Genomic DNA, 14555 nt, shown 5'->3' on the forward strand with positions numbered 1-14555 from the left:
AACATAACGATGTTGTATAAATTGTGGGGGGAAATGTCAGTTTTAAACCCCCACATAAGAGAAAAAAAATGAGTAAAAAGACTCGTGTGATTTCTAAATATATTGTATTCCTTACGAATAAATTTTGGATACCTCCTGTTGTCGTTTACGGAGTTTTCTTTGATATTACATTAATATTGTCCAATTGGATACTGCAATGTCCAACATACTATGCAATTTATTATACTGTCAATTAGTTTTAAACAATAATTTTTACATATAACTACGCATATTTAAAATACTTCAGACATATAAATTTTGCAGTTAAATATATACAATTTGAATCTTACCAGGCATGCTTGTTAACGGACATCGGGTACTGAATGACGGGATGCGGAAATCAGGATCTGCGCTCTTTAATCTGTATGGTATACAGCTACGGTACTTAAACGATAGACAAAATGGGGAGACACTCGAAATTGTTGGGAAAATAGAAAAAAGTATTGTTGTGCAGGTAAGATATACAAGCGTTAAACATCGGCTCCTTCCGTATACAACCGTTAAATATCGGCTTCTTCCGTATACTTTCGATACTCACCAACGTAATTCGTTCAGGTTATGAGCCAATGCACACTGGCCATATAGCCAATGTTCGTTCGTGAAAAAGTAACACAATTCCTATATTTTGAGAACGTTGCCTGATTTAGAAGGGAAATTGATTGTTTATTAAATAAATTTCAAAATGTCACTGCTGTTCTTTCTTTCATTGTATAAAAGAAACATATCTTTATCACTTTAACAATAAATGTGGCACATGGAGACCGCCATTTTACCATGTGACAGAAAGTAGTTCCAATATGTCACCTTATTTTAGAGGGTGGTAACTACCAAGCTTTACCGAACTGTACCGTTTAATACCAAATTATGTGTAGCTATTTTCAGACATTTGAAAAATGTATGTTTCTATTCTGAATAAACTTTCTACAAAATAGTTTCAACAACACAGTAAAACTGATTGTTATATGACGCCACGAGGCTGCATTTAAAAAATGTCATTTATAATTGTCGTAAAATAACACTGGAACTGTTCGATGTCGTAAAAATTAAAGCAATTAATCGCTTTCATTGAAAAACAAAGACACTTTTCAATTTCCAGAAAGATCAACAGCATTTATCTTTTACGTAAGACTAATCTTCACCTATTTCGTCATAGGAAGGCAATAAGATATTTTAGCTGTGAAACTACATTTCGGAAAGATTGTTTTTATTTGTTTCTTGCAGATTCTAAGATTTTACGATTATCATCAGTATGCCGGCGTTACTCCTAACATGAGCTATACATACAATATACCCAGCCCACATTCATCCCAGTCTTATGCTTGGGCTGAACTTCCAAACCAAAGCTGTTCAAGGTCGTGCGGATCAGGTGACCGTTCTGTCTACATAATGATAAAAGAGACTCTTAGATAATGTTACGCTGTCATTTCTATAACTTAATGCTACGGTGGAATAGAGGTGACATTTGTAGTTTTATTTTATCTCGTGGCCACGACTTATTAACTTGAGGCCTCAAGATATTATCTCGTGGCCACGACTTATTATCTTGTGGCCACAACTTATTATCTTGTGGCCTCAAGATATTATCTCGTGGCTACGAGTTATTATCTTGTGGCCACGACTTATTATCTCGTGGCCACGACTTATTATCTCGTGGCCACGAGTTATTATCTTGTGGCCTCAAGATATTATCTCGTGGCCACGAGTTATTATCTTGTGGCCACGACTTATTATCTTGTGGCCTCAAGATATTATCTCGTGGCCACGAGTTATTATCTTGTGGCCACGACTTATTATCTCGTGGCCACGAGTTATTATCTTGTGGCCACGACTTATTATCTTGTGGCCACGACTTATTATCTCGTGGCCTCAAGATATTATCTCGTGGCCACGAGTTATTATCTTGTGGCCGCGACTTATTTCAGCCAATGAAAATGGTCGTTTCATCTTGAACAAAAGTTAATATCACTAAGACTTTATATCACACTGGCCACAGCTTTCACAAGAGCGGCGGGTCAAACGCTGCGGCGGTGAAGAAGGGGGACATTTTATAATTCTTCTTCTTCTTTTTTTATATGGTCAGGTGTTTCTTTCATTCATCTTTTAAGATATACTTTGCTTAAATTTAATATAAGAAAATATAAATAGTTGTTACATAGTCCCTTTGTACATGTAAACATAAAATAAGCATGTTTTGACTTCACAGATAGTTGATATGTTATGTTTAAAATTCTACACAATATAGGTGTTAACCATGAATATATGTAGTGTCAGTTTTTTAAGTAAAGATTACTTGACCTGTTATAGGGAATGCAGCTTCCTGTATATAGTTTATTGATTTCTTTATTCAAGTCAGACGCATTAAGTTAGAATATCATAGATTTAAATAAATTTCTGTGATTTTAATATTCAAGGATGAGCACGGTTTATCTAATGTGAAGTCAAAACATGTTTATTTTATGTTTTCAAAGAGACAGTGTAACAATTATCAATATTTTCTAATATCAAATTTGAGCAAAGTATATCTTCAAAGATGAACGAAATAAACACCTGACCATACAAAAAAGAAGAAATGGGTAGACTAATAACTATAAAACGGCCAACGCTGCAGCGTTTGACCCGCAGCTCTTGTGACACTTTGGCCAGTGTGATATACGGTCGTTGTGATATTAACTTTTATTCAAGATGAAACGACCATTTTAATTGGCTGTAATAAGTCGTGGCCACAACATAATAAGTCGTGGCCACGAAATAATATGTCGTGGCCACAAGATAATAACTCGTGGCCACGAGATAATATCTTGAGGCCACGAGAATATATCTCGTGGCCACGACTTATTATATTGTGGCCACGACATAATATCTTGAGGCCACAAAATAATAAGTCGTGGCAACGAGATAATAAGTCGTGGCCACGAGATAATATCTTGAGGCCACGAGATAATAAGTCGTGGCCACGAGATAATAACTCGTGGCCACGAGAAAATAAGTCGTGGCCACAAGATAATAAGTCGTGGCCACGAGTTAATATCTTGAGGCCACAAGATAATAAGTCGTGGCCACAAGATAATAAGTCGTGGCCACGAGATAATATCTTGAGGCCTCAAGATAATAAGTCGTGGCAACGAGATAAATTAAACTGCAAATGTCACCTCTATGCCACCGTATAATGCCCATGAACATAATGTACATAAAAAAACGGTGGTTCTACACCCAGGACTCCGGTATCCGGTGCCTTAAAATGTCATGTAAATAATGTATAGAAAAACGGCAGATCTATATTCTGTACTCCGGTATATCCGGTGCTTGATTATGCTTGAAATAATACCCTTATTAGGGCATTAGGTCTTCGCTGTAAAGTTGCCTTAATTTTAACTACGAAACCTCTTTGGGTTCATTTGTATTTGTGTCCACATCTTAGCCTAAATACATTATTTTTGCGCTTGGTCACAGTAAAAACTAAAAATATACAAAAATAACTGGCAAAGTTTTTCGGATAAATGCGAATTTTTGCACAAAATGTGCAATATTTAGCTTATAAATGACTTCTGCAAATACATGGAGATTGTTAGTGAATAAGTTTGCTGTTAATCAGTAAGTGTGCTGTTAATCCTAAATAAGTGTTGAACACAGGCGCTAATCTAGGATTTTTTAAAAGTGGGGTAGCAATTTAAAGTTTTCACAATGGTAAACCATTTTTCAAAGGAAATTGACATTTTAATAGTTTTAAGACGGATCAAGACCTAATTTTCATTTATTTTTGTGTGATTCTATCTAAAAAGACTTAAGTTGGCATCCAAATCGCAAAGGGGTTTCACATATTAGAAAATTTTATACGTACCGCTCTGGACCCGTGCATGAAACAATTGAGAATAAGTGAAACAAATTACATTTAAATTTCATTGCCTACGAAAACTATCCCCAAAAAGTTTCTAACTTTAAAGGCACATGATGAAAAAAATGCATCTTTTAGAAAAGGCAAACGTAAGTTTTATAACGTTTATATAGATAAAGGTTTTAGAACATTTAAGATGCTTATCTGGATGTATAATTTTTTGTCATGAAATTAGCAAAATGTAAACAAAGTAATATTTCGACCTCCTTTAAAAAACTAAATCACTATATTTTTTAGTAATGGCTAAAATGCAACAGATGCAAAGGATAGTTAAAGTATTTGACCAATGAGTAATTTTTGGAAACTATAACAGGATACAAAAGTAAAAATAGAAAAAAATTAAATGCTTCTGAGAAATGAAAATAAAATAATTTCTAGGACATAATGTACCTTTAACAGTGAAAATGTTTATTTATTTCCAGGTGTAAAATCAAAGACGATAAAATGTATGAGTATACGAGGAGAGTTTGTAGACGACTATCATTGCAGCTTGGAAAATAAACCAAAACAAACGTTCTCCAAATGTAACACACAGGCTTGTCCACCAACGTATGTATGTTTATGATACTTACTTACAGTGAAAAAGGGAGGTAACTCTTAAGTTAATTCGTATAAGGGAGGTCACTCCAAATGAACGAATTTAAAAATATTTATTTTTATGTCCACACGTTATTTCAGTCAACTGTTTAAACTGGCTTATGCATTCAATTAGCTGAAATTAATGATGAATGTTAATGTAAAAATAAATTATCAAGTTAGAGGTGGTAAGGTACATGCAAGATAAAAAAATAACCTTTTGACACATTTTACATCGAGCCTTTGCATTCAGTGACTGTACACATTTTAGAATGTAATGAAACTCCATATCTGTACAGATTTGTCACCCATTAAAACTTTCACTTATTAAATTGTTGCACATTGCTGTTTTCTTATATTTCTCAGATGGAAGGTTTCAGACTGGGGACAATGTTCTGTCGAGTGCGGCACAGGAATAAAGTCGAGGATACTACATTGTGTTAGTATGGTCAATGGTGTCGATCAGGTTTGTTTGGTTGTACCAGTATTTACATTATATATATACCAATTCATACAAATAATCTGGATAAAGTGTGATCCCTCGGAAGCTTTAATCATAACAAAGTTACATAAATTGCAGCCTCTGTTTGATTGAGTCTGTAAATTGAGTCTGTATAAGCCAGGCCCAAACTTATCAGGAATAAACCGAACTTAAGATTATTTTTTTTGACAACCCCCTCCCCTCCCTCCGGTCAAGACCCTACTAAGTTCGTAATTACCTCGCCCAACTAGTGAAAACTCAGCCAAACTGATCAAAAACCCGCCCGTAGCAACCAATTGTATTAACAATTATTAAAATTTACTTAACATTCGTTTTATCTACAGAAGAAAAAAAAATGTTTTCAAATAGTTTAATTTGTAAGACATTTATTTTTTATCTTTATTTGATGCGTGTTTATTTTCTTTCTATTTTACCAAAGGCTATACCTTCAAGTAAATGCGACGACAAATTGAAGCCACACAATACTTCAAGTTGTGAAAATTTGTGCACATGGAAACCAGGCATATGGTCAAAGGTATTTGTTTAAGAAAATTATTTTTGTCAATAGGTTTTACGCATTTTTAAATAAAGTTTGTCATTCGAAGTTTGCAATTGAAAAAAAACTTTGCCCTCTCTATTCCGATTACAAAGCAATTTTGCCATGGCAAAATTACTATATGAAATTGAAAAGTCTATTTTGCCATGGGAAACACAAATTATTTTGAACAGTTTTCCATCAAACATGTGCTTTGGAACAAATTTGCCATAATTATTTGGAAAACAATACAATTTTGCCATGGCAAATATAAATAATAATAATAATAATGATTAATAAAAAAAATAAAAATGAATTGCAAAGTTTATAAGTTTATTTTGCAATGGCAAACATTAATGTGGTCTTAAGATAATTCTTTCCCGCCAAAAATAATTTTAACATCGGCCAATATCGTAGCAAATCGGTTAAATCCGAAACCTTATTTATTCAAAATGTTGGTCATTACATTCTTTGCAATCACTCATCCTTTAACAATATGCACTAAATTCCGGATATAAACGTTAAAAAAATTGAATACTGAAATCGAGAAATATAACGTTCCGAAAATGACCGATTAATTACGATATTGGCCGATGTTAAATTACATTGAGACTACCTTAATTTAATAAGCATATTTCTAGAAAATTAATGTAGAAAAGTTACAGAAATAAAACTCGTCAATTGTGTAGCATAATAATAAATGTGTTAACTGAATTAGATTAATTGCCAGCGCAAATTTGCCATGAGATAACTTTGCCAACAGAATTTTGATGTTTGAGTTTATATGCATGTCATAATCTTATGCAACATATCTTTATAAAATATGTTTTATTATCACTACCTACGTTAGTAGAAACCTCTGTAGACAAAACCTTTGTGGAGCGAGCCTCTGTAATGCATTCACCTTTTCACAACATTAGTATCATATTTTGTTTCTTAAAGTAAGTCTTCTGAATGTTTTGATCCCTGTTGAGCAATCTCTCACAACAGCGTTCACAAAATTATTGTCTACCAAAGGGTGGTCGTTCTGCAGAGTTTATAATGTATTATTGTCATAATATAATGATAATATATTCATTATTGTACACATCATCGTCGTGATAATTATCATTCTTTCTTTTCATCATAATGGCATCTTTTCATCAAGTGTGCACAAGTAGCATCGTATAATTACATTTAAGTTTGCGGATTTAGTATGGTCATTGTTACAGTTGATTTTTTAAGGACTTACCTCACTACAGTATTGGAACAGCAAGACCTCTAGACGGTGTGTAAATTGGTGTAAAACAAATGAATAAGGCGTCTTAAAGTGCATTTCAGCGGGTGTAAAGGCGAGAGTTAAGCATCATTTAAGCGCCTTGTCCGGTATATACCGGAATACGGCATTTAGTGTTGTGCTCTAGTCTCATAGTAATGTGTATCCATATTTCATTTCTAGCCGTAAAATATGTCAGCTATTTTATGCACGTGTCAAATGATAAAACCGATTTTTATATTAATTATTTACAGTGCACGAGAACGTGTGGCGAAGGATACAGGACGCGGGAACTTGTTTGTGTTCAGTCTACCGGTGCCGATGTAGAAATCAATGCCACATTATGTGACCAGGACAGTAAACCAGTCGATACGATCAGGTGTCGCAATGACCCTTGTTTCGGTGATTTACATTCTAGCTTATTTCATAGTTCTTATTTCAAATATGATATTTGATTTATATGTCATAGTAAAATATCGCTTTTTTCGGCGATTCTTACATTTTTTTCAGTCATAATCCTGTTGTAGATTAGTGTGAGCAGATAGATTTGTCATCTTAAAGTGCAATCTGCTTGTGAAAAGCGCGATTTTTAGCATTTAATCATTCAAGCGGCTTGTCCAGTAAATACCGGAATACGGTATTTAGTGTGGTGCTCAAACATTGTTTTCTGCCTTTCTCAAAAAAAGGATCAACGTAACCAATTTGCCAAATTTCATTATTTCCCATAAAGATCTAGTAACTAGAATAATTATAATGAATAATTATTATAACAATCCTGATGATAATACAAATTAGACAATAAGAAATAATTTCAAAACCCATAAATTATATTTTTACTGTAACAATAGTCTTATCTTGTCGGCTTTTGGACAATAGCATTGTTTTTTGGGTTTATTTATTAATTTATTTATCTATGTATTTATTTAGTGCTTCCTGGGACCTGCGTTGATAAAAGACCGGACTGTAAGAAGTACTACGACTACGAAAGCACAGCATGTGATGGGAAATATAGAAACTGGATGTTTACAAATTGTTTAAAGACATGTGGTGTTTGCCGTAAGAACTTTGTTTCTGAAATTATTTCAAATACAATACTTAATGCAAATTTAGGCGGGAAAAAGTGTGGTAAATGAATTGAAGCAAAATAGGGCGACAGATGGCGTTATAGTTGAGATGTCTGCAATTTAGTGTGCGAGTCTCGATTTATATGTTACATATAATTAGATATTAAAATTATGAAAAATATTGAATATGAACGTGTATTGTTATGGTTAAAGAAACACCACTGAGGTGTAATACCACAGAAACACAATATTTGAATTTCTAAAAATAGATCAGCTTGTGTACTTAAAATAAAAAATATGCAAAAGATAATTAAGAGATATACTAATACTTAGAAATGAATTGAAAATTATATATTGGTGCTATTCTTAGCCCGGTCTGAGTAAAAACTTTGCAACACTTTTTACATTTTGGTCATTTTTCAGAATTAAAATAATTACTCTGGAAAAAACTAGTGAGCGAATGATTTGAAATTTTCCACACAAATTAATGGTCTAGTTTTACCTCAAATGGAACATTTGTGTTGAAAAATTATTTCAATTCCTGTCATGTCAAAAAAACTCAGTGAAGTTCCTTTAATAACGAGCAATTTAAGAAGCTGTATGTTCGTGTATTTGATTCAAACAAAAAGGTTTAGAAGTCACGTGATTTATTTTAGCTGCAAAGTGCATGTATTAATTGTCATACCTCAAAGTAAATAATACCACAGTATTAGATATATAACGAAAACACAATACTCAAAGGGATTCCTCTGAGTTTTTTTTTTGACATAACAGGACTGAAAATATTTTTTCGACTTGTTTTATTATATGATTATCTTTACCATTAACTAACATTTAAGATCATTCGCTCACTTCGGTTTTACAGAATATTATTCTTATTGTGAAAAATGACCCAGAATTTAAACGCGTTGCAACGCTTTTCACTCAAAGCAGGCTAAGAATAGCACAAAAATATAATTTTCAATTAATATTTCAGTATATTTCTTAATCATTTTTACGTATCTTTATAATAAAAGTACACCGGATGATCTATGTAAGAAATTAAAATGTTCCGTTTCTGTGGTTTTAAACCTCAGTGGAGTTTCTTCAAGACGACGAAATCGCTATTTAACATGTCGTCATTTTTTAAGAAATGGCTCTCATTTTTTCAGGAAATGGCTCGTGTGTAGACGAAAATAGCTGTCAAAGAGTAGACCAATCAGTTGATGCATGTAATAACCCCTCGTATAAAGTATGGATGCATGCTCATTGTCCACAGTCATGCAACCTTTGTCGTGGTAAGTTAGTCATTTATTTGTGGAATAATATTGTTTGACTTTTTTATATCCATGTAGTTGTTTTTTTTTGTTAAGTTATTTGGATCTTTTCTTGATTAATGTTGAACGCTCATCACCCTAAATATCTTAAATGGATTGTTCCATCTTATTGTTCCATCTTATAACCTCGACGAAATCATTCATCATTTTTAGGGTATCTTTAAATTTGTGCAAATATATGAAAGAGGCATTTGTTATTCGAAATCTATTTATAAATAATATGACCTGATGCGCTGTAGTATACTTATTACCTTACTGTCTTTGTTATACATGTATGTAGTATATGTAAATATATGTTAAAGTGCATTTGATTAAACTTTTGTAATATGTTCTAGATATGTGACATGTTTAAGATAAGATAAGTTTATTTCAAGTCGGCAAGTTTTCAAACATTACAACATAAGCTCTAGGAGCTTTTATAATCGACTGTAAATAACATAAAGTATAAGATCAACAAAGATAAAACAGCTACAATAAAAAATGATTAGACATGGTATATATACATCACATGCATAAAATAGACCTTTTAGGATATATTTATAAAAACGAATCATATGCTAAAAAACTAAAGATGATAGTTTACCCAAATCTACATCACTAGCAATGTCTAGTATCTAAACATTTACTTAAAGTTCAATAATATACTGAGTAAACAATTAAAAATTTAATGAATTATTTAAATAAATAAACATAGATGTTTATGTATTAAGATGATATACTGATGTATAAGTCTAATAAAATGTCTGTTCTGTTCTGTTCTTTAAATACAAGTACTAAATGAAAAGCAAACAGTGCAGACCATGAACAGACGGCAAGGATACTGATTGATCTAAGTCTGCATTTATTGCATCAATCGCAACATTCGGCCTTTTCCGTCAGTCTTCGGATTAGGACGTATTATGTATAATAGCCGAGGATGTTCCGATTGTAGTCACATGGGTAACTTCAGTTGCCGCCATCAGGATAAGAGTTGACTAGTGTCGTAAAAATATTTTTAAAGCTGATATTTATGCAAAAAGTAGTTAGAAAGTAACAATTTAAATTGTATTTGTAACTTTTCTGTAAAAAAAATATGTAAATAGAAATTGACATAGAAGTAATAGAAAGAGCACCGAAGCACAAGGCTATCTGATTTGTACGAGGGGCTACGCCCCCGAGTATAAATCAGATTGCCGAGTGTTTTGATGTTCAAACATAAAAAACACGTTCCCTTCTGTCACAATATGAGACCCCGGGAAAAGGTAACCAATGAACGAGCATCTGAATATCATATTTCTGTGGCTTTCCCTTTCTCTTCCGTCGCCAGCAAAATTGAACCAATCAATGGGCACGCTCTGGAGTGCGGGTAACTAAAACCTGCACTCCAGTTTACGCACTGTACATGCATATGTATACGATTTTACTCTGACACACTTTCAACAGAAAAGTCCCCAAACTTTGATACAATAGTGCGTTTATAAAACTGACTCCTGAAGAATTTTAATACTTAATTTCAAATGTGTTTTAACTAAATTTAGGTTATTCGTTCAAATCAAAACTTAAAATAAAATTTTCTTTCGGTCAACATCGACATTTTCCCTAAAATTGTAACAATATATAATATGAAAGAAATAAGCCACCAAAAATTGCGATAACAGCCGAAACCTGTTCAAGTAAATTTCTAGGGGCAAAACTATCAAATTTGTTACAATTTAGTTTTGCTTATTCTATTTTATAAATACATGTATGCTAAGATTGGGAGAAATAAACGGAAACATTACAGTTAAAGATCTTGTATGTTGTAATTGAGGTTGTATACCACACTTGAGTTAAATTATATATATGTATGTAGTTATGCTTATAAAACAATTTTTAAACATCGACGAATATGTAAAATATGTACTGCAAATATTTACGCACATTAAACGTATGTTATGATTAAAATATATGCATTCATTTGTTATAGAAAAATTTGACGAAGACCTTTTAGAAAGTAGACTTTTTATTACCTCCCTTTACATACATGAAATGCTAAATTCGGTTATATTTTTATAAACACAAAAAATGTAATGCTTTTCGGAACATACCAAATTGATAAATCTTAATTTAAGCATCATATTTATGATTTAAAACCATAAAAAATTACAGGATCTTTAAGTACCTCTATGGTCAAATTGACGCATATTTGTTTTTATAGAAAACGAAAAGGGTCGAAAGAAAATCGATTTAATACCAAACATTTTCACTTTGTGAAATCGACTTTTATTTTATTTTATTTCATTTAGAATACGAAAATTAACGAAATTTGCCGAATATTTACGAGTGAATGCTGAATTAAATGCAACGCATATAATTTTGTAAAAAATCATGACATTACATAAAATATATAAGAAAAAAATTTCTTTCACAATTCTTTGTATTAACAATCTGATTTTAATCAGCTCTTTATAACTCTCTCCGTCTACATGTACGAAATAAGTAGATTGGTTAAATATATGTTTACATATTTAACATTGTAAACTTTTGCGTTGCTTTTATGTAGATAGATTTGATCAAGTGTTGTTCTGTTCTGTTCTGTTCTATATATTTGAAAGTATTTTTCATTTCAGATTGCGCTGATTGTTCGAAATATGATCCAAAATACTGCACTGATAGTCAATACAGGGGGTTCATGGCGAAAAACTGCCGCAAATATTGTAAATTGTGTTGACATTTGGAACAAAACTGTCTTTGTATGGCTGTTGAATAATGAACGGGAAATTGATATAGATATATTGGTGATAGGGTTGATCATTATATAGACTGTCATTGAATTGTCATTTGTACATTTATGATTATTGATTTGAATAAAAAATATTGGATTTAAATTTACTATTTTCATTATGTTCTTGTAAATATCATGGAGGAGTTTCACAAATTTATGTGGTCAAATTAGTTTGATAAAGTTTAATAAAAATTTAAATTCTTAACTGATAAGGCAAATAATAATCTGTTCTATTAAAAAAGTAAATTGGCTCGCCCTTTAAAGCAGCACATCTCCTTTTACAATTCAATTTAAAGGCACATTATGCCTCAAAAACGAATACAAATTTATTTCTTTAAAATGGCAAATATTAATTTTGTAACATTTAAATAATGGTTTAAGGGCAAGTTAGATACTTGTTACATGAAGAAAGTATCACTTAATGAGTGAATTTGTCACAAAATTAGCAAAATGTAAACAAATTTGACTTCCACACAAAATACTACATCACTGTAATTATATTATACCAATTGCCAAACAGCAAACGAAGAAAATGATAGTTCAGGTTATTGATCAATGAGTAACTTTTTGGAAACTGTAAAAGTACACCTAAAATAAGAAGCTTTTTAGAAAGAAAAATAAAAGCGTTTCTTGGGCATGATAGACCTTTAATTAAGATAGTATAATATTATCATGGCACTTACAATCCAGATAAACAACATATTAAATGTACTAGAAAATTACGCAAACTTATGATATAGCCTCTAGAATTTAGAACCTCTCTGGTAGACCGCCACTAAATACAAAAATTTGCCAATACTCCGTTAATTGTACAAATATAGTGTTAACTAAATCGGGTACATACCATGTAACGTGGATAATATAAATTTTCGAATACCTTTATTTTCATATACACCATATACACTGTATACATATATATTTATTTTGATCGGCATGCACTTTTAAACCCTCATTATTTTACATGATAATGTGCAATTTATATGTGGGCTTGGTGTGGAACGTATTAGTGACACGTATTCAAAGAAATTTTTCCGCACCTCCACTTGTGAATTCAACTGTACTTGTTCCAAATAAACTGCTGAGCTTTATTTTATGTTATCTTTTGAAATAGTCGGTGGTTACCACAAGACCCTAGGCAAGTGTGGCAGATAGTGTGGTGGGGGGAATGAGCCGATTTTTCGGACAATGTTGTGGTTTCGTTTTAACACAAACTAGCCGTGGTATCAGTCACACTATCAGGGAGCGGACATTTGCTGGATTTTCACATCTAACTGCTGCCATAGTGTTACATTTACCATAGGATTTGAAAACCAAAATGTCAAAGTCCTCGCTGTTTTCTGGTGCTGGGAAAGAGTGGTGATGGCGGAGTAACTGCTGCGATATCATAAATAATCTTTATGTATCTATTATGTATCTATATAACCTGTAAGCACGCGCTGAAGGACTTATGTGTTTAATTGTTGCTTGATAAAATTTAGAAAATAAAAGACAAAAAAAGTTGTTTTTTAGTCTTGATTGAGTGTTAGTTATTTAACACACATGATTTACATTACAACGCCAAATAAAAAGTTTGCTAAATGAATATTCAACTGCCAATCGGAATATCTCGGCTATTATTCATAATAACCTCCAACTTAATTCCTGCGGATTGAAATTAGTTCTACCACATGGTTTGTGAGTTCATCATAAACAGAGAGTGTAACCTTAAAACAACATAAAACGAGTCGAAAAGAATATAAAGTTAAAAGCGAATTTGTGTAAAATTATGAATGAAAATATGTCAGACAATCATAATATTGTCAATTAAACATAGACACCCAATTAAAAATTAAATCCGAATTATTTGTCAACGGGCAGGCATTATGTACTTTCGGTTTCTACAACCAATTATAATAAGTTATACTATACAAATAATGTACCTTTTACTTTTATAATCTACAAATTTACTAAAAGCGGCCTCCAGCTTTTGTTAAGGTTAAAAATGTTCTGTTTTTTTTTAAATAAATCTTTTCATATTATTGCCAAATCAAAAGAATTAAGATGGAAAATGAAATTTGCCGTCGATAAAATTTGATAAAAAGTAAGGAAACCCCTCGATTCCTCTAATTTACCGGTCCCCTCTAGTAAAGCGGACGATTCTTTTCCCGATCTATTTTTAGAAGTTATAAATAGGTCTTGAAACTACATACAATTGATTTCGAACAAGAAAGTAAAAGATGAAAACTGTTTTTATTTAAGGGTACTATTATTCAATATATTGTGGTGATGATGATAACAAAAATGACGATGATGATAATGATTATGACGATAATGAAAATGATGTTGACATATTATTATTATTATTAATTTATTATTATTATTATTATTATTATCATTATTATTATTATCATTATCATTATTATTATTATCATTATTATTATTATTATTATTATTATCATTAATTCATTATTATTATTATTATAATTATCATCATTATTATTATTATTATCATTATTATTATTATCATTATTATTATTATTATTATTATCATTAATTCATTATCATTATTATTATTATAATTGTTTTTATTATTATTATTATTATTATTATTATTATTATTATTATTATTATTATTATTATTATTGTTGTTGTTGTTGTTATTATTATTATTATTA

At 31.5% G+C, this 14555-nt stretch overlaps 1 protein-coding gene across 1 annotated transcript; it reads left to right on the top strand.

The window, feature by feature from the left end:
- Positions 1-337: 337 nt before the first annotated feature.
- Positions 338-13401, top strand: LOC132715025 (A disintegrin and metalloproteinase with thrombospondin motifs 20-like). The gene is made up of 9 exons (XM_060697996.1): positions 338-493; positions 1261-1405; positions 4354-4480; positions 4874-4973; positions 5428-5523; positions 7033-7180; positions 7706-7834; positions 8994-9119; positions 11747-13401. The coding sequence occupies exons 1-9, from the start codon at positions 371-373 to the stop codon at positions 11845-11847; spliced, it is 1095 nt and encodes a 364-aa protein (XP_060553979.1). The 5' UTR covers positions 338-370; the 3' UTR covers positions 11848-13401.
- The last annotated feature ends 1154 nt before the right edge of the window (positions 13402-14555 follow it).

This window comes from Ruditapes philippinarum, unplaced genomic scaffold, assembly GCF_026571515.1.
Source record: "Ruditapes philippinarum isolate M1 unplaced genomic scaffold, ASM2657151v2 ctg9553_1_1_1_1, whole genome shotgun sequence".
Classification (NCBI taxonomy): Eukaryota; Metazoa; Mollusca; class Bivalvia; order Venerida; family Veneridae; genus Ruditapes; species Ruditapes philippinarum.

Coding starts and splice junctions, on each gene's coding strand:
- LOC132715025 (XM_060697996.1), top strand. CDS start 371: ATGCGGAAATCAGGATCTGCGCTCTTTAATCTGTATGGTATACAGCTA. Junction 494..1,260: donor AAAAAAGTATTGTTGTGCAG/GTAAGATATACA, acceptor TGTTTCTTGCAG/ATTCTAAGATTTTACGATTA. Junction 7,835..8,993: donor AAAGACATGTGGTGTTTGCC/GTAAGAACTTTG, acceptor TCATTTTTTCAG/GAAATGGCTCGTGTGTAGAC.